At 37.8% G+C, this 27,962-nt stretch overlaps 1 protein-coding gene and 1 long non-coding RNA gene across 14 annotated transcripts in view; one reads left to right on the forward strand and one right to left on the reverse strand.

Moving 5' to 3' along the window:
• LOC120756725 (uncharacterized) overlaps positions 1–18,100 on the forward strand; it is a 61,591-nt gene extending 43,491 nt beyond the window's left edge. For 5 of the 11 annotated variants that reach the window (XR_005702226.2, XR_005702229.2, XR_005702223.2 and 2 more), the window contains one exon: positions 17,007–18,100. Coding sequence is in view for 2 of the 11 variants with exons in the window: in XM_040073331.1 (XP_039929265.1) it covers positions 17,007–17,115 (109 nt within the window). In the remaining 9 variants the exon portion in view is untranslated. The other 6 variants (XR_005702225.2, XM_040073332.1, XR_005702227.2 and 3 more) reach the window with 5 other exon arrangements.
• Positions 1–27,962, reverse strand: part of LOC120756726 (uncharacterized) — a 187,954-nt gene that overhangs the window by 150,061 nt on the left and 9,931 nt on the right. For all 3 annotated transcript variants that reach the window (XR_005702230.2, XR_005702231.1, XR_009208138.1), the window contains exon 2: positions 2,308–2,438. This is a non-coding gene — a long non-coding RNA (uncharacterized LOC120756726). The remainder of the gene's footprint in view (positions 1–2,307; positions 2,439–27,962) is intronic.

Consider the following 27,962-nt stretch of genomic DNA (forward strand, 5'->3'; position numbering starts at 1 on the left):
CTGTTACATTGTGTCTCAAAGACCCTCTTTTATTCAGACCTGTTTACACTCAGACATGTACTTGGTGACCAAATTTTGACTTTCCTGATAAAATATATCTGTGTATTCATGACTTATAAAATTTTCAGCCATTTCCCTGGCTTCTCCAGATAAAGTCCTTCAACTACATCTTCCAATTTCAACTTGCATACAATGACTGTCAGGAATACCTAATTTCTACAGACAAAAATCCAGGTGCACATATTAAATAACTTCCTTGCACAGCCAAGTGGCAACCACCTATGTTCAGGGATGTGTGATGGGACTCAAGGGCACACAAGGAGGTAGGAACTATTCCTCCTGTCCACACTTTTCACTGCTCACCGTCACTCAGATGTATAGGGTAGTAGAGAAACTTGCAGCAGGCCTACCACATCTATAATTTTAAAATTAAGTTATAGATTTAATAATATGAAAAATCAAATAAATTTGAGTAAAATTTAAGCTACCACATTAGAAGGAGTTTGCATATCAGTTCAATAATTAATTACTTTTTTAATCAGATGATTAGATACTCTCTGGAGTGAACATAAATTCGCATAATCTGGGAACTGTTTTGCTGAGCTCATCAAGACACCTCTTTTTAAGGTGCAGGTCTGGACAAACATTTTTAATCACATACCTAGCAGATGAAACATTATCAGTTTTCATTATTAAGTGCGTATGTTTGAGTTGAAAAAATACGGAGAGAATACTTGAAGAGCAAAGAGACCAAAACCAACTCCAAAGAAAAGGAGACTTTTCCAAACCCACAGAAATATCTATGCCTGCATTCTGGTCCTGAAAAAAATACCTCTACCACTTAACATAGCAAAAGCTTTCTGACCAGATTTTTCCCAAACATAAGAAAAGCAGGAAGCTATGTGAACACAGTACGACGAAAATGCCAAACCTAAACAGAATCACAAGTGAACATACAAGAAAATTTAACAAGAAATTATATAAATAGTGCACTGAATTATCTTCAGTTTATAATTACCAACTTAGTCACAAGCCACAGACACATAGCCCCTTGCAATGCAATTGCCCAGCTGCCACAGTTCACAACAGAGAGCTCCCAAGGCTATTATTTCCCTTTTTCCAGTGCATTTTTGCAACATATTTTTGAGTTTTATCTTTAGAGTCCAGCTGGAAGCACACTTCTGTTGCCAGCTAGTTTTCCCCCTATAAACTCCCTCCCTCATGAAGGGAAAATGCAGATGGGAGAAGCAGGAAAGTAAAGAGGAAAAATACAATCAGAAGCAGTGGAAGCAGTAGTTCTACCAGACCTTTATATTAGGCAGCATCTTTTTAGTCATAATAACTCTTCAAATACACCTCACCATAAGCTATTACACACCACACCTCTCACAAGAATAGGCATGTTTGCCATGCTTCTGTGCTCTCATTTTACATAAGCAACCTTTGTTCTTCTTGCCTCAAAGTAACAAATGAAAAATCAAATGAAAGCGAGCAAGATTCACACTACAGCACATTTGTACAAGCAGTTTTTCCAAGTATGCCCAAAAGGCATCTAGAGAAGAGTAACTAAATTAATTTCAATCACCTGATCTTCTAAGCAATAAACAAAAATCTGCATAAAGTTTCAGTAATAAAGCAATCAAACATAAGTAAGGAAGCTAAAAACTCATTTCACTGCTTCCAAAGTCAATGTAAAAGAAAAATACCTTAAGAAATCCCCACCTGAAAAGGAAAGTACTCCTTTATTAGGACAACTTGAGTTGGCATACATAGAGTAGAAGAAAACTGCATATAGCACTTTTTAAGGTTCAGCTTTGCAGATAGGAAAGGCTAAAACTCTCTTACACTGAAGGTAAATCACAGCATCCAAAATAAAGGTTATTTAAGGAGAAAAACTGTCTTAAAATATTATAGGTTGCTCCCACTAGTAATTAAAAATATTAAAAATCTTTAAACAAGAAATTTCTCTCAGGTGTTTGTCAACATTTATGTCCAGAAAAGAGCTTATAAGATATAACAAGCCTTCTGTTTGTGTCTGTCTTGTTGACAGAGTAATAAACCCTAGAGTTTTCTACATATAAGTATTATTTTCTTTAAAATTCTCAGGTTTAACTTTCAGTGTAAGATTTAGCAAAAAGTTAATTTGCATTCTGAAAATCCTTTTCAGACCTTCAAATTCATATGCTAACGTTTTCAGTTGTCAAAGTCATATGCATAAATACTGGGTTCATACATCTGTATTTCTAGAATTAGGAGTTGAAGCTAAGGTTTTTGATAATGGAAACAGACTTTGGGGCTCTGGTTTACCTGCTAAACCTCTTCTTGAAAAATTATGGAGCTGGAGAAAACACATCCTGCATGCAGATTTCTTGGCTGTGCAGTATCACACATCACCCAGGAGCTGTCACTTCAGCAGAGGGAGCAATCTCAACTTAGACCTATGAGGAAAGAAGAACACCCAACAAAGAATACATTAGCTTCTTAGTTAAGGACAAGGGGAGTCAACCAAAACCCACAATCATCACAGCCATTTCCTAGTTAGAAGGCAAAGAAGAGTCCTGAAAAAGGGTTAGAGCAACCAAAGGTCTGAACTCACAGTTCAGCAAAACACTGCAGTTATCTTCCAACCATCAATACCCAAAAATATCCATAGAGATTCATGTCTAGGCAATACACAGAGCTGCCTAAAGAGCTGCACACATAAAAATACCCTCAGAGGTCTGCAGGTTGAGGGTAGTCCTTCTGAACTATATGGGGGAATAATGAGAGCCACAGGCCTAGAACTGCAATCTTTAAAGTTCCACTGGCCTTACAACAATACGGCCAGAATCTCTCTCCTGGAATTGGGCCTTGAAAACACTTCTCTGCCAACGGGCAAAGGAGCAGGCACTTGTACCACCTATCTCTGAAGAAACCGCTTACCCACCCAGGACATAGACCTTGGATTTCAAACCTAAACCCACCTCCAGCTACAAGAAGATATCATGATTGAGGGATGCTCCCAAATGCTTCCTCAAGAAGCAAAGAGCGATTTAAACATTGATTTGGCAATGGAGGATACACCTGGTAATGGAGACACCATCTTCCCTGATGTGTAGGATTTGTTCTAATGCCTGCTCAGAGGAGCAGAAAGCCGAGGGAAAGGGACCTGCACACGCTGTCAGCCTGCTGTGCAAGACGCGCTGAAGTGAGGCCAGCCAGGCACTTCTGCAGAGGGGGACTCGGCTCCAGCCTGGCCCAAGCAACAGAAAAGTTGCCCGGCAGATATTTTGTGGCCAGTGGCTTTGGGCTCCTCCATGGTGAGACAAGAACTGAATGGAATGTTTTGAGAATTCAGATTTTGTATTTTGGTACTGTGTGCTAATTAAGCACCTTAACCCAGCTTTGGAACATATTTAACAGAAATACAGCAGCTTGATTACACTAGGCTAATTTTTTTATGATTGTTTTAAATGCCTACTAAAAACTATCTGCATATTTTAAGTTTGATTGAAAAATTAATTCTATTTCTTCCTATACAAAGAAATGGCTCTTTGCATTTTTAGAAAGGTCCCTGGATGCTATAAGAATTGGAAATGCCATGAAGATGCATTTGCAATTATGAACAAATTTGTTTGCACATTTACCATCAGCATTACTTTTTCCGAGTTTAATTTTCATATTACACCATTTTAATTCCAGCATGTAAACTCTGCACAAGCATCATCTGTGTGGTGAATGCTGGGGGTAGCTGAACTGCTTTACAGGAACTCTGCTGGGTCATGTTCTGTGCACATGTGAGGCAGTGTGATATCGATGCTTAGACCTGACTGCAAGCAAACCAGCTCTTTAAAACAGAGGAATTTCTAAATTCACAGAGCTAAAGGTCTGGCAAGTGAAGAAGTAAATGACAAATACCATATCAGCTGAGCATAAAAGCGTTCCACATAATACAAGATACCCTTTCAAATGCACTTTCAGAGCAGAGACCACTTTAACTCCTTAACCATGCAGGATGGCAAAACGTTTGTTACATAACAGCAACTTCACATGGCATTTTACATCCTGCCATCTTTTCACTGAAGAACAGAAGATTAGACTTCTACCGACTCTGAGAGACGGGGAGTGGAGCCAGCAGCAATATTTAGCACAGAGTGACTGATTTCTGGCACCATCTAGCTTCTCTGCAACAGGAATCTGGCAGCGTGGTAGGTGCTTTTCAAAGTCTCTGGTGGAATAGTTGATACTAGTGCTATACAAAGGCTCAAGACAGCACAAGAAAGAATAAGAAAAAAGTAGTTTTGGGGCTTAAGACCTACTATTTTTTTTTTTTTCCCCACCAAATGAACATTGTGAGGTAAAAATCATGGGCAGCACACCAAAACGAAGAGAATGCAGACTCTGTTCATCATTCAGCTTCTGACTATGCAACTCTGCCAAATATCTCTAACATACATGAAAGTATTAGATACAACGAAGCCATAATGCAAGCAAGACTATTAATTGTTCGTTTTCATGAAACATGGTATAATCTGAAAAGAACAGATTTGTTTTGAACAGTGGAACTATTCCCAATTCCACTCAGGAACCACAAAATTCCAACAATTATTTGTAACTGTAAAGAGAGTGGATTTATACTCATTCACTGCACTTAAGGGCTTTTAAATGCTAGAAACTTCAATCCACCACCAGCTCTGTATGGAGAACTGCTGACCATTTGAGAAATGCAGTCATGCTTTATGCTGAACATCAAAATTCATTAACTGATGAGATATGCAGCCTTTGGATGCTTGTGCTCAGTAAAATTTTGTTGAAACATATTACTTGTCAGCATGCTTACAGACTCCCACGTTGGTAAACCAGAAAGGAAGACAAACAGGTTGGTTTATATTCTCAGCAGAGGAGGAAATGGCAGAGAAAAAGGAGGAAAAAAGAAAAAAAATCTTTCTGGACTATACCAGACAAGCAAGCACAGTCTCTCCAATTCAGAATTTTTTCCAATTCCCACAGTGTGACTTTCTTTCCATTTGCCTGAAATCACCTGTAGTGTGCTTTAGGAGCTAATCCCTACACATTTGGTTTACTCGGCACAGGCCCAATAAAAGCAAGGATTCTCAAACGCATGACAAACCCAACCCACTTTCTCACTTCGTCTTTTCAGCTGCATGTGACCACAGCTACTGAAAATAGAACATTAGCTACATTTACACACAAGTAATACATAGGAGTCTCCTGGATGGAAAAAATGGAACATAGTTACATGCTTTTTCCTATAATCCACTTAAAGTAATATTTCTCTCCCTCAGGGTTGTAACATATCCAGTTAAGGCACTTTCTCAGTAAAGAGGTCTAGGGCTATTCTGCTCTTGATTCATTCATGATCAGCTCTGGTTTTGTGATATCATCCAATAACTAAAGTGTAAATGCAAGGGAGGCATAGCTATGTGTTTTAACGTATTTCAAAGTTTTTTTATTAAAAGGGGAGTCTTACGTTCTCTTCTCCCTAGATATGCAGGTTTTTAGACTACACATGTTCCGCTACATTTGGTTATACAAGACTAAAAGGACCATATATTTTCCATGACATAGGGACATGTGATGACTGAAGATCAGTAAGTCAGTATTTGATGTGGCATGAATAATATCCAAGTGGGAGGGAATTTCAAAATTTAGATGTAAGAACTCAAATACACCCAATTTGAACCACAGGCAGAAGCCTAAACTAAAATTTGAAACTGCCTTCAAAGTCAGCACCCATTATTTGAAAACGCTTTATACTCACTGAACAGTTACAGATCAAAATGAAAGAGCAAGCAAAGCAAAATGAGGTAATGAGAGCAAAGCAGAGAACATGTTGATAGCGGGGAAAGGGAAATTGAGACATCTGTCATTAACATCTGACTTGGATGTCCCTAATGGGTTTATATTCAGTTCTATGTTACTCAGCTGTAATTACTACAAAGAATGAACTGTTACATCTCAGAATATTCTGGGTTGGAAGGGACCCACAAGGAACATCAAATCCCACTTGAGTGAACAACCCACAGGGGATTGAACCCACAGCCTTGGTGTTAGCACCACACTCTCACCATCTCCAGAACTAGAGTATCTTGGGTTATTGCATAGTGTTCACCTGAGAGACAAACTGCAAGGAATTTAATTTCTGGGATATTCTTACACTCAGATTTCAGTCTTCAGTGATGCACAAAATAAGAGCACTGGGATTTCAGCAACAATTCCCCTGAATATCAAGGAAAGAGAATTTTTTAAATACTTTGGTCCTTTTGAAATTCTCTGCATGCAATTTCAGGGTAATGTATTGTTTTAAAAGGCCTGGTAGGGAATTCTCTAGAAAGCAAAGACTTGCACATATGTAAACCTCTGTCTCCTGCGTTCTCATGTACCAAAATGTTGCCAACTTTTGTTTGTTTTGTTTTGCCAAAAGTCAAACCCATAGACACCAGAATGTACTGCATTTATGTAAATATTTTCAAGAGACACATTATGCAGGCAATCCAATGTAATCATAAAGAGCTGAATGAGATTCCAATCCTGAGTTCAGGTACCCAAAACAGGCGCTTAAGGATTGGAAAGATGGCAAAAAACAGAGGAGACGGTAAAAGTGCTAAAAGCATTATAGGCACCTTTGTATTTTATATTCAGATGGGGTTTGTCGTGAGCATCCCAGTCTCTTTTTGCACTGAATAATTCCAATATCACATCTCAGATACACATATCAAAGACAATTTTCTTATCTTGCAAGTGTACTTAAGAGAGAAGGAAAAGGAGAGAAAAATTACCAATAAACTCCCCCCTCCCCCCTTGTCCTCACCTTACTGGCCAATACTTCTCATTTTTATCAAATACCTGAGGAATTCTCCTCCTAGAGAGAGGAGAAGACTGAAAGGAGGTAACTGATTTGTATATGCATCCTATTGTGCTTTTATTTTATAATTTAAAATTAAATTTATATATATTTCTCCAATAACCGGCAAAATTGCAGTTCTAGACAAAAAAATCTGTCTAGGATCTGTTACTTTTATTGGCTTGTAAATGAATTTTATATTAGAGGAGAATCTAGATTTCAGAAATCATTTGTCTTCAAATTCCTCCCAGTTTTTACCTCAGAAGCATGGTGAATCACTACGTATTTGAGCTGTTTGTTCTTCCTCACCTCACTGTGTTTGACATTAGATTAGCAGTGCTGTGAACACCATGTGACAAAAATCAGCTCAAGACAGGACCCTCATATACCAAGAAAAAAAAGAAATCTAAATTTCACAAGAAGAATATTAAATTTCAGAAACATAAGACTGGTTATATCCTTTCTTTAGCCATATTCTGCTCTTCCTTCCATCCTATTCACTAATTTATTTCTTCCTCAGTCCTGCACTCCATCTCCCAAGCCTTAAGTGACAGCTTTTGGAGTCTTAAACCAGTCTCAGTCAGTAGGTTGAGGTCAGCTGTCAGGTCCATGGGATCAGAAAGATCAGAACACATTTATCCAACTTCCAAGTGCAGTGCCCTATTCATACAGCTATGCTGCCTGCAAGTTATCAGGTGGAATTGAAAACAAAAGTTATATTAAAAGACAGCAGGATCATTATTTCTCCTTTCTGCCCCACCTCCTCAAGTGCCTGAGGTCATTTTCCACAACAAAAATGAAAGCACTTCTTGAAAGTGTTTTTGTGCTAAACAGCAGTGGTTAATTCTTGCAACTAATTAGTTATTCAAGTGAAAGTATAATGATCCTCCAACATGATTGAAAGCACTTCAACTGGGTTTCCTGCTAACAGCATACTTCTAGAAAAGATGCAATAAATCAGCAGGGTTATGGAAATCTTTAAACAAAAGCAAGTCTATGACAGGAATCCATTAAAGATATAGCCACATAATATTTATGCACTTAGTTGACTTGTGCTTTTAACCCAGCACTTTCAGATAGAGATTTTTAGCACCTGGGTCATATTCAGTAAGAATGAAATTCACCCTATCTGCTAAGAGCCAGCACAACATCTCTGCCTTAGGTGTTCAGAGTATAGAGTTACCATAGGGCTTAAGGGATGGAACTTCCCTCCAAATGGAATTTCATCCAGATTTTTCAAAATAAAATAGAACACCCTTGAACAGCACAGAAAATGCAATCCATGAGCCTCAAGCTCCCTGATTACCTTTAGCAAGAAAAGAGGCAGGTACAAGAATGGTTTATAAACCACAAGAATGGTTTATAAATCCAGGGAGATATTGAAACAAAACTCCTCAGGCTAGCCAGTATCATCTATGATTGTTCAGATTATGATTTGTGATTAGGAGTGGTTACCAAGATGGTAGAAGGGGATCTCTTGAGACTTTTACAGAAAGTCCTGATGGCGTAAAATGCCATCCACTTACTCCTAAAGCCTACTAATTCATTACAGGGTTCATATTTAAATGTATTGGGTACTGCAGAAAAGCAAGACCCTGCGGTAGAAAAATGCATTTTGATAATGTTTGAGGCTTCTGGGTTCTACAGATGTACTGCTTTGTTTAAATCTCCAAAACAAATAGATATTTCAATTTCTTTTTTACATTAAACTGTTGGCATATGCGCTTGCATGTATATTTAAGCAACACATAGGTGCACGTGAAGCAAAGAGAATGGTATAATTTATTAACTTATTTGGCTGTACATGCATTCCCTCATCCCATTCACTCATTTACTTCATTGCCAATCTTCCAGTCAGTCCTCCCACAGTTTTAAAAGACAGAATTTGAATTCACAAACCAGTTTGAGTTGAGGACTCAAATAGTCTCCTGGCCTAACTTTCCTTGCTGCTGTGAGGTTGGAAAAGGGAGACTTCAGGGAAAGATGTAGGAGCTGCAGTTTACTTTGGACTCTGGGAGGTGTGGATTGAAGGACAGAGAAAAGGAAATCAGATATCACTCCCCCTTCTCACTAAAATCAACTTTATCTTCACCGTAGGTTTTTGGGCCAATGACCACTTTCAACTCACACCTTCTATTGGAAAAATAAATTAGGCGTCCAGCTTTATTTTGTCAATAGAAAGTTTAAAGTAGTCACTGAAGCACAAAGCTTTTCAAACGGTAACTGAGGTCAATGAGGACAAGGGGGAGGTTGCTGAGAAAGCCACAAAAACACAGGCAGATTACAAACCATTAAAGGCCATGCCATTTTTCAATAATAAAGATAAGGCCTTTAGAAAAGTTCTGGTAATTTCTATCTGTGTATTGTGGGCTATTTTTCCTTAGAAGGATATGCATTACTTAAAAAAAAAAAACCTCTGGCAGAGCAGGAAAAGGTATTTTGTGTTTGTGCTGGTTTTGATAAATAAGAACCACCAGAAAATGGTAAACTAACTAGGCATTTTCTCCCTGAATACATGGGATTATGCTTCGCATTTGTGCTGTAAATCATTGGATCCTGTACAAGTAATTGTACTGCAATGGGTTTTGCTATGCTAAATATTTAAACTGTGTGCCCAGTCCTTCAAAGTCTGAGCTTCTGTGTTCAGAGCTTTTTAGAGCTGAGTCAATAGCATATTTGTTTTGAATGGCTGTTCCTAGATAACAGTTACAAAAATCCAAAACTTGTTTACATCATTTAACATGCTTAAGAGCTTAACTTGAGACATTAAAAATGCCACACAACAAGAAAGCAAAAAAATGCATTCCTTTCGAATAGTCTCCACTGGTGAAAAGAAGTTACACCATCAAAAAGCAAAAAGAACATTTTGCCAGCTCTGGACCAAGAATTGCTTTGTTTTTAAGCTGGAGCAATGACAGGCGTAAAAAAGACTTCAAGGAATTTCCTCTTCTCCCTGAAGATAGTCGTGAGCCTTCCTACTGCCCCAGACTTCATGTCGTAGTGATTGCAAGGATAGGCATGCCTTGAGGGGCCTGAGCAGAAGCCCTTGTTTATCAGAGTGTGCAAAATGTGGAAAAGAGTCCAAGCAAATCAGGCAATTGCTTCCGTCCTAGGAAAACTGTTCCCATCTGAGCTGTACCATCAGCTCTAACAAGCAGTTACATCAGCTGGGCAGCAAATGCCCCTGGCCTGTTTTTTAACTTGTATTGCTACCTTTAAGAACAAGATTTCACCAACAAACATTTTACACACAGACACTCATGAAGTGTCCTAGACTTTCTCAAATTGCATTTGAGGTCTAAATTCTGTAAAGTATGGTGATATTTTTGGGAACAAAAAAATCTCATCTGCTTCAAATTACACATGAAAAATACCGAGGATGTTAGTAACAAATAGATTTGCATACAGAAATTTCACAAAGGAAAAAATTGCAGAAATGCCAAAATACAATTAGAGCAAAGGAAATAATGCAACTATGCAATGATTTACCATCCTCACATTTGCAGAATCACAGTTCTAATTGTTAGAATCCAGTGCAGTGTAGCAGAGTATTTGAAAAACCAAATATCTTTCATGTCTCTGTGCTACCTCAAGAGCTTCTGATACCTAATCTGGAAGCAGACAGAACTCAAAAAGGTGCCTCTTTTCCAGTGAAGACGTGACTTCCCCTCCAAGGGCCTGGGGCACTCTGCCTCCAACGCTAATAGCTTGAGTTGTGTGCAATAGCCCTATATTGTTTATATAGCACTTCACATGTTCAAAGCACTATGAGATATCAGCCATCACTACACTTTTATGAGGCTGTAAGTATTACCCACTAAACATCAGGGTTCAAATGGCTTGCTCTTGATCAAAAGAAACTTTGTGCAGCAGGACCATAATTATTTGAATTTGGTTATTCTCACAGACCATTCCTATGGTAACACATAACTAGGAGGGGGAAGGGATATTAAAGCCAATTGCTATTACACTCTGCTGTGGCAATGAGATGGACACATGGAGGATCTCTCAAGCAAAACTACACTCACAGCATCTCTGACAGAAAATTCTAGAAAATTGTTTAAAAAAATCAGGAGCAAAAATTAAACAAAAGGCTTTGAAAACCCACAAGCATGTTTTTCTAAATACATTCACATATGCACTGTGAAGAACATAAAAGACAACATGCAAATGGTACTGAAGGACTCAAAAAATCCTAAAAGGGGGTTCTGAATTCATTCCAAAGCAGTTTGGGATTTTTTTATACCAAGAAGATTAGTAGGCAACTTAAAAGCAAGTCAATTTTCTGCAGAAAAAGAACTACAATCTCAAGTCTTATGGCTGACTACAGTAGGACTCAACTTTTAAAAATATAGAATGTTTTTGCTCTCCATTTTTAAATATATATGTTCTTCCTATGAAAATTCAACTATGCTGACATTTGTATCTCTAGTCTCAATGTATCAAAGCTTTATTCCTGAAAAAGAATAAAAACACATAGGAAATATTGAAAAACAACCAATGATCCCGCAGTACATATGACAACCAAATAAAGGCTTGACATAAATGCTAAACACGATAGATGCTGAAGATTTTTTTCTTTACAACTGAAATAATTCTATCCAAAAATCCTAACACTCAGATTGAAGGCAGAACAACATAACTCTTATCATCCTCTGCCTTCCCATGTGCCTATCCTATCCTACAGCATTGCTTTCCCAGCTCTTACATTTTGCCTCATACATAGCCCTGGTTTCTACACACATTGTACGTTTTCAGAGCACACGTTCACAGTTACTGGCCTTAGAACTTTGCCTGCAGAAGCACATGGGAAATAGATCAGGCTACTAAGACAAAAAGGTAGACAACTACACACAGTCCAGATTCATCAAATAAGATAAGGATGCCTCTTTAAAGCTGTTGCAGGGAGGGGGAGGGAAAGAAATTCTCTTCAAATGCAGCAATGAACCCAGAGAGAAAAACTAACAGAACCTTTTGTGTTTTAGCCAGGTTGATCCTGTTGCTATGAATATTTACCCTCTATCTTACAATTTTCACTTGGCATTTTTCAGGTACAAGCCACGCAGAACTAACTCTATGCCAGACTGTGCTTGTAATTTCTACTGTTTTGACAAACATTGCCTGAAAAGCTAAATTACTGAAATATTTGCTAAAATATTAAAGTTTAAGTATAACATGAATAGGTGACTATTACTTCACAAATATTAATGTAAGAACCAGTTACCATACTCCAGCGACTGATCTAAAGAACAGATGTTTGTATATGATTTATGGACACTGAAATATGTGCATATCTTCCATAAATAGTAATGTGTTCCAGTAACAAAGAGTGTAGAATTGTGATCCAACAGACTGGGAAATTGCAGGCAGTATTAGAATTTATTAACCAATTTCTTGGCTTTAAATAAAAAGCAAATCTCATAGAGCCAGGGCCTGAATCCTGTATGCTAGGAAAGTGCTTGCAATTTCAAACAGGACTAACAACATAAAGTAATAAATCAGCCAGTCAGGCTCAAAAGGGCAGATATAAAAGTCCATTTAGAACATGAGTTCAACTATGACTTGTTAAATAAGAGTAACAGTTTATACTGATAGAGATGCAACAAGTCTAAACAGTAAGCAAAAAGCCAATATTACTGTGTGTACTTTCACATTAAATTTGGGCTTGGAAGTTTCTTCAGTATCAGGATTTAACAAAATACCAATCAGGTAAAATCCTAACGGGCAAAGCATAGTTTTGAGCTCTGCAATTAAATTATTTCTGGAAGCGCAATCAAATATTTGATTGAACTAATATCACTTCTGCTGCTCACATTTGTTCTGTTCCTAAATTAGCTTGGCTAATCAGTATCCCACCTCATAGCCTGTGTTGTAAACATGTAATATTAGCTGATGGGTTTCATTTCAAGAGCACAGTCAATTTCTGGACAGCAAACTTTCACAAAAAACTTAGTCAAAGCCTACAAACACACAAATCAGCATGTTTGGAGATGTCACTGTGATGGCTAAGCGTGTCAAACACATCTTAATAGTTTAAAAGCCAGCTTTGTGGATGATATTTCACCTCAAAGTGTCCTCTGTTTTTCTACCCTCTTATTCTTTGAGCAAGAACTGGGAATGTAAAAAAGAGCATCTTCGCAGAAAGCAGAATTCAAACAAGGAAATCACAATTTTTTGCTCATGTCTCTGGACAGGCTGGCATGCACTAGTGTTTCAAGATGTAATGCAGCTGCTACTTTTTCCCAGAGATGGCTGTATTTCAGTAAATGGTGAAATACTCCCTCAAATGTCTTTTTTTTTTTTTTTTCCCCCAGCAGAGGTTAACAGAGATGTTTCCACAGGTCTAAGGCAACATGAAAACATGGTGGTTGGATTTCTTGAAAAGCATTAGCCTTAGATTAACTGCATCAGTAATTAGGAGCTGATGCTACACTCCAATACACTGCAGAAACAACTGCAATTAATGTCTGTAGAATACAGTGAGAGTCCAACTACAGTGATCGCTATTTGATTCTGTTCTTGCAGTTTTTAAGACCACAGAAGAAACAAATACTTTTCATTTTGTCCTCTTGATAGCTGCACAGATTTTTTACTTTCAGCACATAACTCAAAGTCATCTAAGAATGAATTGAATTTCTAATAACTACAGTCAACTGGATTTAATTCCTTTCGGTTGAAGCACAGCAGTGTCAATACTTACTGAGATTTAGTATTACTGCCGATTTATTGAAAGTAAAATGTCAATACAACATGAAAATTTGTCATTTTCAAAAGCTTTAATAAAAAAGATGAACACAACACAAAAAATTGAAAATATAAGCGCCAATAACTGATCATTCTAATTCACTTTTTTCCAGATGAGCATCCAGGTGTCAGCTGGTGTAAATGCAGATGCCACTGACGTCAATGGAGCTGTGTCAGTTTACTCTAGCTGAGAATCTGATCCCAGCTACGCTACTGCCATTTTTAGATGCTGCCACTGGAATTCCCTTTTGCAAGACAATTAAAAAAACACATCCACACATTGCATTTCTTCCTGTCCCCAAGTGTATAACTGGAAGTCTGTTGACAGACTGTGGAAGAAGACAAGTGGGAGTTGGAAGCAGCCAACAACTGCATCCATGAGATAACTTTGCAGTATCAGTATGAACACTGTTCTGTTGTCTTCCTTTTATACAAATGAATATTTGGCTTCAAGAAGTTTTAACTCCACCTTCCACTAACAAACAAATCCATGTCAGCAAAAGAAAAATGATGCTGTAAATCATGTGGAGTATCTACATTATAAATCTGTTAGCATGGTACTTTAACCAGTATAAAATCTGGATAGACTGTTCTATTTTCCCCTTAGAAAAAGCACCTAAAGCTACAAGACCCCCAAGGCTGAGTTCTGTGCATTCACCTCAGTATTTGTTCCTAAGTATTCTCCCTGCTGTACCAGCAATAAGATCGGTAACAGCTCTAAGGCAGCTGTTCGAAGTGGCCTGCAAGCCAGCCTTCTATCTGGCTGACATCTTTCATATCTCATCTAGCATTTGTGTGGGCAAGAGAGGAGGAAGAAAGGAAAAGTTGGGGCAATAAGCAGGGCAGAGTAGTACTTGACAGCTCCACCGTTTCTAAGCAGGGAGAGGGAGCTTTTGTCTCGTTCACGTAAGGCAGTTATTAACATGAGTGCATTTTATAACAGTTGCCCAGTATTAAGGAGTGCAATGAGGTTGGAATGTTGGTCTTTTGATTCAACATAGTAAGGTCAAAATGGAGAAGGTAATTAATTAGAACTGAAGCTGCAGTTTACATAGTATTGAAGTAATTGTCTATTTGTGCAGCACAACAGCCATATTTTCAATTTAGGTCAGGCCATCAAGAGGAGGAAAAGGACTGAAGATGAGATGCTCTACTTCACACAGTTGCCCTCTGGAAGGACTTGCAAAGGCAGTCACTTAAATTAAGTACAGGTCATCAGACAAGCTATCTAATCTATTCCTAAGACAGGCAGCTCTGGCAGACCAAATCCCTATGGCTTTTGCAGCAACACTATGAACTACTTCCTCATGTACCTCTGTCAATTCACATTAGGTTCCAGTTTTTTAAAGTGATATTTCATGTACATCATGGTCCTATTGCTCAAAGCAGGGGAAGTGCTTTGGTTTATTTATGACATACTAACCTTAAAAAAAAATACACCCGATCTGAATGTTAGCATAAGCATGCAGATCTGAAATAAAATTTAAAATAAAGCTGGCATTTGTAACAGCTAGCTAAGCCCTGTAAGGGATTAAAAAAAAAAAAAAAAAGAAAAATGAAAACCAGATGAAAGAATATTCACCCTGCATAACTGGTACACACCAGGAGTCAGGGCTGGAACCCAGAAATACCTTTTGTACATAGAAGTTTCAGCCCATTTCAGAGGCTAGGTGACCAAGGAAATACTGAGGTTTTCCATGGTGGAGGGCAGAGAGGAATTAATAAAAACTTGTGAAAGTAATTTCTTCTAAGATGTAATCCACCTGGCCACAAGCCCTACACAGCTCCTCTCCTTTCCCTGCACCCCATCCCAGCTGCCAGATATGAGCCAGGCAAGCCCCCATACTGAAATATGAAGGGACAGACGGAAGCAGGGAATAAGGGCATAGGAATGAGTACTGAAAGAAATGACATACATAAAACAAGCTTGTAATAAGGCAGATCTTAAACATGAGCAACCCTAAAGTTAATTCATTTGGCTAGAACAATGTTGAACTGATGCACATAAGACTGAGCTGGAGAGCCTTATTCTCTCATCACTCATGCTAGTGTGCAGAGGTCTTCTCCTAACATCCATGGAACTAAACCTTTGAAATTTCAGTACAAATAAATGGAGAAATAAAAATAATCAAAGCTAAATTATTGGCAGCAAATATCCCATGCTGCTGTATTGGGAAAGAAAGTGAGCTGCCACATACAATTAAAATGTATTTGATTTAGCTATATTCATTATCACAGTGGCCTAAACAAAACACATCTAATCTAGCATAAAGAAGAAAATTTGTTGATTCTACTCTTGTGTGGTTCTCCAGTAGACTATATTAATGAATTTTTCTTTTAGTGGTATTAGATAGAAAATACAGTTGAGTTAAATGACATAATAAATACCTCTGTACACATAGCAACTAGTTGAAAGAAACAGTTAGGAGAAAGTACTTGTCATATGTTTGTTCACAAAATAGGCACGGGAGCACACGGATGAACTCCAGTCCTTTAGTGTGGCTTCCCTTAACACAAATACAGACAAAATCCCAAACATTTATAAAGCCTTATAAATAACAATGGATGAGTGAGAGAGAGTAGAGGGCATCTTTAACCAAAGGATAAGGTAAACAAACAGCAATTCATATAAGTCAATGAATGAGTCACATAATTTCAGCACAGTTAAGAGTGGACCTAGCAGAAAGGAATTCTGACAAGCTGAGCTTCAAGAACACCTTCTGCATAAGAACTCTGCTCACAAATGAAAATAAGGTAAAATTTCTGGATTACCATATTTTGCCTTCTTATCCAGCCTCTAAAACCCTTCTAAAAAACAACTACAACTTTTTTTTTTTTAATTATTATTTATTTTTATTAAAAATTAGGACAATTGAGTTGGAAAGCTCAGAAGATTAGGAAAAATTGCTGTGCTACTGTGGAAATTCTTAAGAATAAGGACTTTCTGTGTGATAGTCAGTTCGATGTGCACAGCATGCTGATGTAAAAAAAAATGAAAATAAATATAGGTCACATCTTGTTATTCATTTACCTTTTTTCCTCCTGAGAACTATCACAAGAGATTCTGCATGTGTGAAAATTTTTTAAGGAAAAAAAAAAAAAAAAAAAGCCTTCTGTCTCTGAGATGCTTTTTGAAAAATTAGGGCTTCTTTAAAAAAATTTACTTTTTACCAATCCTAAAGTTTTAATCCAATTGAACCACATCAGTAGAAGAAATTTTGCTATATTGAGCAATCCTTAATTGGCAACACTAATTTCTAAAACTCTCAGCCAGCTCTGTTCATTTATGGGATCTCATGTTTTTTATTGTGAAGTTCAGTCTTGTGAAATAACAGACAACATTAATCCACTTGTCCCTGGATCTCTAACCTTTATATTTTTAAAGTCTGAATAACTGGAACATATTTTCTTTTCATAGAAAGAAGTCTTGGAAACAGCCAGCTCCTTGCAGGAAAACTGAACCACGATGGGCAGAGAAGTGTGTTGTTGGTAAGAGAAAAATGAAGTTGTATCATCTGTATGATTAAAATCACCGTGTGAATTTTGATTTCACCCCCCCTGCTTTCAGACATTTGAGGATGCAGTCAAGTCAATGGAGTTCTGTTGTAGTGGTTGCTTCAGTGAACATTCAACGCTGTCGGTGAGTTTGGAATTAAAGTGAAAACCATCGACCGTTGATTGTACCCTCCAGCTAACCATCCTCCTCCTTACTTCATGCTTTCAGGCCTTAACACCGAAGATAGCAACCTAACCATCATATGATGTTTCTCCCTCACCCTGCCAAGCTTTACAAAAAGGTCACAATCAACATTCATTGCTGTCGGTGGGTTTAACTATGTGGACAAGCTCACTGAACAATGAATGCAACTGTGGCCCCACACTGTACAGTTGTCGTTGAGAGGAGCAGCTGCTCTGAAGGCAATAGTGAGAAGCAAACACTTTTTATAAGCTACAATTTTCTGGTCAAAAAAATAGTTGGGGGTCTCCACTTTCTGCTTGCTTGGTTTTGAGTGTGTTTAACTTAGCTGACTGGAAAAGAAAACCTGCTGCCTTTTTCTGGGGTATTGTCCTCACAGGGTTCAGTACCATTGAAAATGTGAAAGTTCTTCTTTAGTATGTATGCAGAAAGAATGACAGGACAACCTGTATACCCACTCCTAAGGACTCTGACATAAGAAGAAAGAATATTTAATTGCCATTTAACTAGGCACTGTTGAACAGGTCAAGAGTTTATTATTATACTTGTCATGACAAATACAACTGGGAACAAATGGTATTTAAGAGTTATAGATAAAAATGTTACATCAAAAATATTAATTAATTTTACATTAAACTGATTTTAAGAACACAAATACTAATGCATTTGCTATTTTTAGGGATCTGAAAGATGACAGAGAAATGTATATTCAGAAATAATAATGGAAAAGCAGTTAAATTGTAAAGTTACTGTAAACTGAGTACCCATGTCATGCTCTGAGTTTTGCGATAAGAAAATAAAACATAAATACACTCGCAACTGTGTCCTTATTTCTTTATAACCCTTTATTAACTGGTCAGACACACCAAAAGACCAGGCTACATTTCTCACTTCACACAACTGTCCAAGGTAAGTTCAGCCTTTAGACTCAGTGCAACTCAAATGGAAGCAGGAATTGCTTTAAAAATCAGGAAAACTCACAGCATATCGTCCTTCTCATTATGGGAATGTGTATAAGCAGCACTTTAGTCTGATTATTTAAAAAGTTTCCTCAGCACATCTGTCACACAAGTTATCTTATGTACCGAGCTTGCTTGATTTATCCATGTTTCACTGTGTAGGAACTGAACAGCATAAAAGTGTCAAGGCTATCAAGGGACAATATATCTATAGTCACTTCTTGAACAGTTATCAGTCTAATTAAACGGTAGAAATGTATTTCAGTCATGAAAGACATCAGTCCTCTGTCACATGTGAAACTAATATTTACAGACCCCTCCCCAGCCCCTACCCCTCAGGTCCTCAAGAAACATAACCACACTAGCAAAATAAATCCTGAAATTATTTGGATATTATTTAAAATTGGTGTTTGGGGAGACTATCTTTTTTCATTCCAGTATTTACTGGAGAAGAACCCACATGGTCTGTTGCTCACTGAATACTATTATGGTCAGAGGCAGAAGAGTAAAGTATTAAAAGGAAGAGTTGCTATGGATAAATTATTTCTCAAATGTTCAGAGATAAGCCCATATCTTTAGGTTTACCCATTCCTACAAAAAGGGGAATTTGAATTACTACAGACTTACATATTGCAGGGAGATAAAGATCATATTAAAAGCAAGACTCAGAGGTATACATTCTGTCTAGAAAGAGAAAATTTCAAATTAAGCTGTAGCTAGAATGCTTCTGCTACAAAACAGAGTTCTTTATGAAACTTAAAAACCACTTATAGATGTGTTACATGTTTTTAACATAGAAAATATTTACCAAAACAGAAGAATTTGCAATTTCTCAGCACTGGAAAGAACTAATGTCTTGGAACATGAGTGGTTTCTATATATATGTTTTCTCTACTAACTGAGAATGCCTGAAAGATTAGCATTGAGGAGGGACAGACTCCACTGCAAGAAAAAGATCAAGTTACATCCTTTTCTAAGGCAGCGCTTTTCCTCAGAATAGACATCTCTCCTGATTTTGATCATCATTTTGTTCCATACACTTACTAATGGAAGAACAGCTATTCCTACCCCTACTAGGTCAGGGTGCAGAAACTTCAGCCAGCATTGACCAGGGCACAGATTATTACAAATATAAACCAAATATTTCCACCTGGACTGCAAGTTTTTACTGGTATGTGAAGAGAAGAATCTGCAGCAGTTGTCTTTTTAATGGTGCCGAGCATGGGAATTTTTCAGTGATTTTAGTTACACCATGTTTTCGTATAGAAATAGAAAAATGTCTCCTTAGTGCACAGATGCACTTCATGCAACTTGAAATTCACCTCTACAGACTAGTTATTTAACAATATTCATTGGAAAACAACACCATTATTCCAAACCCCACAAGAAATGTTGGCTTGCACACTTTTCCTTATGTTATAAAGCCGTAGAACAATCCCAGTTTGGCAATGATAACTGTGATATACTGTGGAAAGGTTTCATGGTAATTTTCATGGGTTTTGTTAATATCATACATATGTACTCAGTACAATGCCCACAGGCCATAGAAACATTCTAAAAAATGGCTCCTCGGTGTCATTGTAAATAATTCACTCACAGCAATATTTTTAGGTCAAGCATATCAAAGTTGCAGTAAATGCAATGGACCTTGACATAATAGGAGCACTGCTTTTACAGCAGTGGGGGAAAAGGAGAGGGGATGCACTTCCCATCCATGAGATACCAGTTGCTATTCCCTAGTGCGCACACCACCGTGTTTGAGGAGAGCAGAGGTGGTACTAAGGGCTTGTTATGAGGTCTGGAGTTGTTGGGTTTTTTAATTACCTCTAAGTTCATTTATTCTCCTTAGCTTCTGGCATAAGATAATTTTAAATATCCAACCCAACAGCTTCTGTATCAATTCTGTAACTTCTTCTTAGCAAGTAGAGAAAGACACTTGGTTTTACCTCTAAAACTACAAGTGAAAGAATTCCTATGACAGAAATAGTCTGTGATATTCAGGACCACGGCAGGATGAATATGATAGACTTGCTTTTTGGCACAGCTGACACCACCATCTCTTGCTTTACAGATGGCGAAGTGACACAGTAAGTTAAAGAGTTAAATATAGAAGTCATTTATAGTTAAAACGGAAGCAGTATCTGGACAACTTTAAACCATGTCTTTCTGGGGAAAAAAAGAAAAAAGAAAAAAAAAAAAAGCGCTCCTGTAATCCTGACTTTTACCTTGTGTAAATACCTGCTTTTCTTGCCAACCACCTTTTATTTCCTACTAATGTATATCTGTTACTTACCAGAGTTACAATAGCAAACAATTATTTTTCCAAGCAGTTGCATGGTGACATCCACTAGAGCATAATTTTTATATTTTGCCATTTCTTTTATTTAGATTTGTATAATTTTGTTTTCTTCCCACACTTCCTCCTTATATGCAAGTGCCAGAAACTTAAACCACATTCCAAAGAGCTCAGACAGGGCTAGCTGAAAAAAATCTGATGCCTCTTTATTTCACAAGTAATCACTGATCCTTTTCAGCCAAAAAAAGCATTTGTAATGGTACCACACAGTTAACACATTTAAATTTATCTGACATTATTCCATAGATACAGTGTCCACAAGTTCTTTCCTAGTTTAAAATAGATTATTTCATCCCCTGGAAACTCAACACTTGCAGTTTTCTGAACTTAAGAGGTTTTTTTCAAAATATAGGCCCTCCTTCCCTCCCAAAAAATCACTAATGTTTTCAAAACTAGTGTCAGAAATTACTTGGTAACGCATAGTAGTGGGAATGAACTTCAAATAAAAGCACAAGCCTATAATGATTTAATTTAAAAAAATTAAACTTTCCATTGTACTGTGTTTCCCCCACATTTTTTTAGGTATAAACTGCAAAAGAGGCAGCAGAAGCACGATTAATTTTTCCTGCTGTCTGCACCTAAAGGTTATTTACAAGCTCAGTATTACCATGGCTGTGGTAGAGCCTTCACTACATAACAACCAGTAATCACCCACTGAATACAAATATGTGTGACAAGTGCATGTAAGGGAAGGTTTATGTTTGAGTTTAGCAATTATTGATCTGAGGAGGAAACAGGGCAAGTTTTCAAATTGCACAGCTCTCAAATATAATTCTTATGAAAACTGACAGAAATGCCCAGCTTCTGGATCTTCTTATGAGAGTGCCTTCACACTGCCACTAGAAATGAAAATACCCTCCCTACGCCTAGGTTTGGATATGAGGTAACACCACAAATTTAGGGATAGCTTCAGGTACAGAAACTAACCGACACGAGACGTGTGTTAGAACAAAATGTTTATATTTCACAGTAAATCAGAAATAAGCCCCCAAGTTCTGCACAAAGACTATAGTTCTATATTTCACAGTAAATCAGAAATAAGCCCCCAAGTTCTGCACACAGACTATAGTTCTATGGTACATATTCTGATCTTTCCTGATTTTACATCATGAAATACAGCCGCTTCCAAGATAACCCTAAAATTTTTGATGTTTTAACGAATATGCTTTAATCTAACAAATTCACAAAGATATTATAATGAGACCTGATATAAATTTCTGGGTTTTGTTTGGTGGGGTTTTTTGTGGATTTTTAAAAAAATCATTATTTTCTCTACTAGGAATGTCACACTACATCTTTATGATGAAAAACAAAATCAAAAATGGACCAGACACCACAAATCTATGATATCAGTGTTCAGAAAGTTCACATACCAGGTCAGGTAAAGAGGAGAGGGAGCTGGAAAGAAACAGGTGCCTGGCTTTCCAGATAGAGGAAGTTTCACCTCGCACTCAAGAGAAATTACAACACACAAATTGTGTACCTCAGCTACAGTGTCACCTCTGGGTACCAGCAACTTGTCCCAATAATCATACTATTCAGCTAATTGATTTCATGGATCTATTATTTAGTGATTAAACAGGGAAAGGATTTCACCACAGACACTTTGAAACACTGAAACAAAAAGAAATACAAAATTATTTGTTTTAGCTAGTGAGAGTTGAGTCCAGGTGGTTGCCCTCAGAAGCCAACATCATCATATGATGTGTAAAACATTCCTAATTATCACAGAGTACACCCCGTGCTAATTACTGTGCTTGCCTCAAAATAATGAACCATGATAAGCCTAGAGCTCATAACAATAGATTTACATTTAAATGGCATCCAGTTCACCCAGTATCAATACACTGCTGGTTACCAGACCGATGGATATGATGAAATTAGGCTCTCCCACAGACAGGGTCAGTGAAAACACTTTAGGGAGGCCACAAACTGCTAGAGGGATAACAAAACTAAAGGAACGTTGAGAGACACTCAGGATATTACTGTAGGAGACAACAGGAGGGGGAAAAAAGAAAGAAAAAAAAAAAAAAGAAAAGACATTACTTTAAAGACAGCAGCCAGCTGTGGCTAACAGCAAATCTTAAAAGAAATCTTTGAATTACAGCAGATTGTTCCAGAAATTCACGTGGATCATGGTCTGCTACCTAATGAATTCAGATTCTCTGCTGGTTTTGGAGTCAACATACTTGTATCAGTTTCAGTGGAACTATGCCAGTTTGTACAAGCTGAGGATTTGGTAAGCCAACACACAAGGGAACTGTAAAAGAAGTATGGTCCCACACATCCTACACTAAGGGAAAAATGCAGAGGTGGATGTCACTCTTGGGGGAGGAGGAGAAACAAAAGAAAGTGTACTTGAAAAAACATTTCCACCTACAGAGAGAGCATTTCTGCCCACAGACAAACTGTGGGTGCCCCGCACAAAGAGCACTTGTACACTTCACTGCTCCATTTGTGCGGATGGCGGCTTTGCAGGTACAAATAAGGAGCTTCAGAACACAACAGGCAGGAGAGTATTTTTGGGCAGAAACATCTCACCCACATTATGATAATCTGGCCTTTGCCACCACATGACAGTCTCCTTCGCTTCATGAAGCTTGAGCTATGTGGGTGGGAAAAAGCTCACAGCTTATTTTTGGCTAAAGATGGCTCCCACAGCACAAGTGTATATATTTGAAGCAATGGCAGCTTGCTTCCTCTCTCTCCCTTCACATTGTGCTCTTTCCATCATTTTCCATTATTTTGATACAGAGCTAGCAAAGTAAGCCTCTCATTGGTTGTGTTTGGGAAAAAGAAATCCAAGCAAAACATTATCACATCTTTTAAAATGCCTCCTGTCACAATACCCAGGGGCTTCTTTAGTTTGGGAGCTTATTGGCATCCCTCTCTAGCCTAGAGCTACAGATGGACTTCAGATGCGTATCATCCTTTACAAGACATGATTTATGTTCTGCACAATTTGGGCAATGCAGGTATGTGTACAAATGCTGGTAAGTGCTGACTGGAAGTGCCTTCTGGAACCAGCAGACGCGTATCAAGAGCGAGATAAGCAAACCACAGGTCTGCTCAAAGTGAATACCACAAACTGACTGTTAAGAGTGAATTCTAAAAACAAAACCAACCAAACAAGAAAACCTCCCCTCCTTCATCGCTCCATTGCTACACCACCCATTCCATCAATGCCTTTTGTGGATGCAGACAAGCACTTAAGTTACTTCATCCTTGAAGGAGAAAAATAAACCAAACCAAAACCAAACCAAACATCATGTTTTCTTCCTCCTTGTAGAGATTCCTATCTATATAGGAAACGGATTTCTGTTTTAACCTCGTATTGAGGTTCTAAGGCATTACTGTGTCTATTGCTAATTAGTCAGGAGCATCTCTGAGGAGTAATCCGAGACATGCATGCCTGTGCAGAAGGGTTTGTTGCTTGAACTTAGGCATGTGCCTTTCTAGTCTTAGTATCTACCACTAGTGGCTCCTCTCTACTTAGGTGAGTACCAGAGCTATATTTTCCCAAAACAGAAGTCTTTCTAACTTTTTTTTTTTTTTGAGGACACCATCAGATTAGCTCAGGATACTCATGACAGAATTATTTACCAGGAGGAACCAGCCTTTGATGAACTGAAACTCTAAATTAATTTAATCAAAGTGCCTACAAATATTAGACCATGTTTTAAGGACTATTTATAGTTATCAAAACAGATTATTTTGCCTTCTTTCTATCACAAACAAAGTATTATCAATAACAAGTGGTTTTTTTGTTTATATATATATATATATATATATATGTATGTATCAAGTCTACAGAGAAGTTTTGACTTGGATCCCAAATCAGTAAGATCACATTAGCAGCTCACAGGTGCAGGAGCTCTACGAGGAGGGCCCACAGCTGAACAGGCAGACCCTCCACACTTGCTGAGAAAAGAACTTGGAATGTCTGCATGGCACCCAGAGATTGGCGAGTTCCTGAGCTGACTACAGGTGATGGATCTTCATCATCATCAGAAGCTATAAGAGCTGCTGTTAAAGCGAACACAGAGCCTGCACAGAACACTGCTACAGGAGCTCAGGCTCTTCGTTCGCTTTAAGACTGTTAGCTGCTACATTTTATCAGCTCTTTTGGAAATAAAGCTGCTCAGTAACTGCTTTCCAAGCTTCCACGATTCCCATCAGCTACGAGTGTAAATTTGCAAGCAAGGGGAACAACACACACACACACATACACACACACGGTCTGATGGAATCTGTAGAGAAGGTAAAGCTGTCACCAGATGGCATTTTTAAGCCAGATATTCAGAAGCAGCATCTGAATTTTGAATGCTTCATTTTTTTTCTTTTCATTTTCTTAAAACACAGCATTTTACTCCTAGAAATAATCTGGTGATATTCTGTGGCTAAACTTTCAATAGCTCATTTTTCATAACCACATACCTAGACTATAAGAGCTCTGAATTAGTACTTGGGTACAGACTGCTCAAAAATTCAGTTTATAATGTCAGTAAATAAACTCCTTATGAATATAATTTTGAGTCAGCCCTAACAGTAAAAAAATAAGTAGGTTGCCTGTTCCCTTCCTACAGGGAAATGTTGCCAAAAATATATAACTGTCACTTTTCATCTCTGGAATAATGTTAGCTACTGAAAAAAAAAGATTCACAATGAGCAATTATGTCTTCAGCTTTCATGTCGTTTTACATCATTCCACTATCAGCCATGCTCAAAAGCTTAGAGGCAACATTTAGGTCAGTGACTTTTGCAGGCAGTGTATTCACTGTTTGGTAATTAAATTAGATACACTTTAAATAACCAGATTCTGAAACAGACAGCCACTTACAAACATGTGACTAAATGTATCACTGCCACTGATGACATTGGATGAGGAAAATTATGCACGTTAGCAATCATTAACTATCACTGAGGATTATAAATGTAAGGATTATGATATTAAGAATAACTGGATCAGCAAATCACTGCAGAGAAAAATCTTTAAGATGTAGCTAAAAGCCATGCTGAAGGACTGACCTACTTTTCTTCACCAAGTTTTATTTATACATGTATAGAATTTTTTCTTATAGTTAACAAAACATCTCCCACCAAGAAAGCTCTTAACTATTAATAAAAATAAACAGAGAATTAAATACTGCAGTAGATGCTCAGCTTTTAATAAGATTTTAGCCTGCATCTCAGGCAATAGCCACTAGTGCTGTTTCAGATAAAACTTTAAATGGCAAAATAGGGACACTAATTTTCACTTTATGTGGAATTTTTATGGATAAATTATTAACTCTTGACATAAAGTTGGAATGTTAAAAAACTATTTCATATCAAACATGGCTCAGAGGCATCTATTTTGTAAAAAATACATAGCTTTGCCACTTTTTCAGACCTTGCATTTGGAAATTAACATTTAATAAGTCAGAAACAGGTCTGGCAGGGGCTATAAGACATGTTCTCTTTGTAAGAGCAGATCCCATAATTCCTCAAGGGACAAACAGACGGTTATTAAATGAAACCCCAAACCCAACAACATACCAGACGAAAACAACCGAATGCACAAACACAGTAATTTAGAGAGGTACTATAAGAATTACTAAGCAGCAATGCTAATTGACTAAGGCATGCAAATGATAAGAACACAAAGAACACAAGTTCAAGCCAGTCTAGTAATTCATGTGTTTTCACTTATTTCTCCACAATAGCAGAGGCTGTTGGTATTCCATGTTTTGAGCAGACATTCTGCATCCACAAGGTGCAATTCACTTTTGGTTACCTTAGTTCCCTTGCCCCCAATAAGCATTCATATGAGAGTCTTGATTTCTGACAACTGTGCAAAAAGGTCCAATTTAAAAATCCCCCCCTTTTTTTTTTTCTTCTGGAGACTGAACCGTTGGTATTTTATTTCAAGACAGACAAGCTACAAGGCACAATCCACAGTCACAGGTTATTAAAATACCCTGTCCACCTATGCCTGCAGACCACTATGAGCACTGAAGGCAGTCCCACAAGCTAAAGATATCACAATCCAATTGTAGCATTGCCATAGTTACTTCTAAAGTCCTGAACTGGAAAATTATTCTTTCAGTTTGCAGATCTTGCGTTGGCTGAAACACATGGAAAAACTGGCTTCAAGGAGGAAAATGCAACCCACCACATGTATATTTCAGACTATTATACAACATGAGGCCGAACAAGGGGTTTCTGTGTCCCTTCCTGTGCCAGAGGTAGAGTTTTGCAGGGGTGTCACACTCAGCTGCCAGCAGGTGTTACAGTGGGCAGCTGTGTAAAACTCTAATTCACTGAACTCTGTCACTACAGTTATGTGCTCTTTATGGCAAGGGAAACAGAGGAAACAAAGAGCCTGTTATGCTTTAAATTCAAAGCCTCCTACCCCAAGCTTCAGCTCTGCACCTCAGGCAGCACAGCCCAAAAGAGAGGCAGCACAGTCTCAGGTAAAGATACTTTTCCGCTCCAATACCCTAGTCTCTGTAGTACTTATAAGAGATTTGGGTGTTTTTTAAAAAATCTTAAATATAAGAATAGTGATAGCAGCAGGTCATCTGATGTTTGTCATTTGACTGACAAGTAAATTTCACTCTGAAGCTTTCCAAGTGCACAGGAAGGGTTTGTCTGAAAGGCCATAGAGGAACCTTAAGCTTACCCATAACTGCTGCAAGAATCTTGCTGCACAAGAAGTTAGGAGTTAGTGAACTTCCCAGTTTACAGTTATCATTCTCCAGTTGCACCAATTTCCTCTCCATCGGGGTAGAGCTTTTATGAGATCCCTAAAGCCTGTGTGCAATATTTATTCTGTTAGTCTAATTAAAGGTATTACTATGTACATATTACTGAAGCTGTCCCCAGTGGTGCTTCACATCATAAATAACAGATGTGAAATGTTCTCCTATTGGGACAAGCACTAGTATCAATTCTTATGCTATCTCTTTAACCATTACATCACCACACTCTTGCTTAGGATTTTTCTTAAAAGGAGAGGACAAAGTACCATGAAAATGCTACTTTGGGACAGTTAAATTTACTATCTCTTCACAGGCCCATATGAAGACATAAGCATTTTGATTATGTAAAATGAAATAGTTTTACAACACAAGTGAGAAGTACCAAATTTCTGGTGTTTAGTTGCGTAGGACTGTCCCAAAGATTAGTCCATGAAAGATGGGAGAAGGGGCATATATTTCCCCAAAATACTTGCATCTCCCTTTTCCCAATTATATTAGCTAGCCAAGATGCTCAAATTCAACATCAGGCTCTCAGTGAACTTGTTGAATAGTCATGACTCGGGACAGAAGCTTGCACACCCCCACTCAATAGCTTTGTACCTGGAGGGCAAATAACTGA

Source organism: Hirundo rustica, chromosome 9 (assembly GCF_015227805.2).
Source record: "Hirundo rustica isolate bHirRus1 chromosome 9, bHirRus1.pri.v3, whole genome shotgun sequence".
Lineage (NCBI taxonomy): Eukaryota > Metazoa > Chordata > Aves > Passeriformes > Hirundinidae > Hirundo > Hirundo rustica.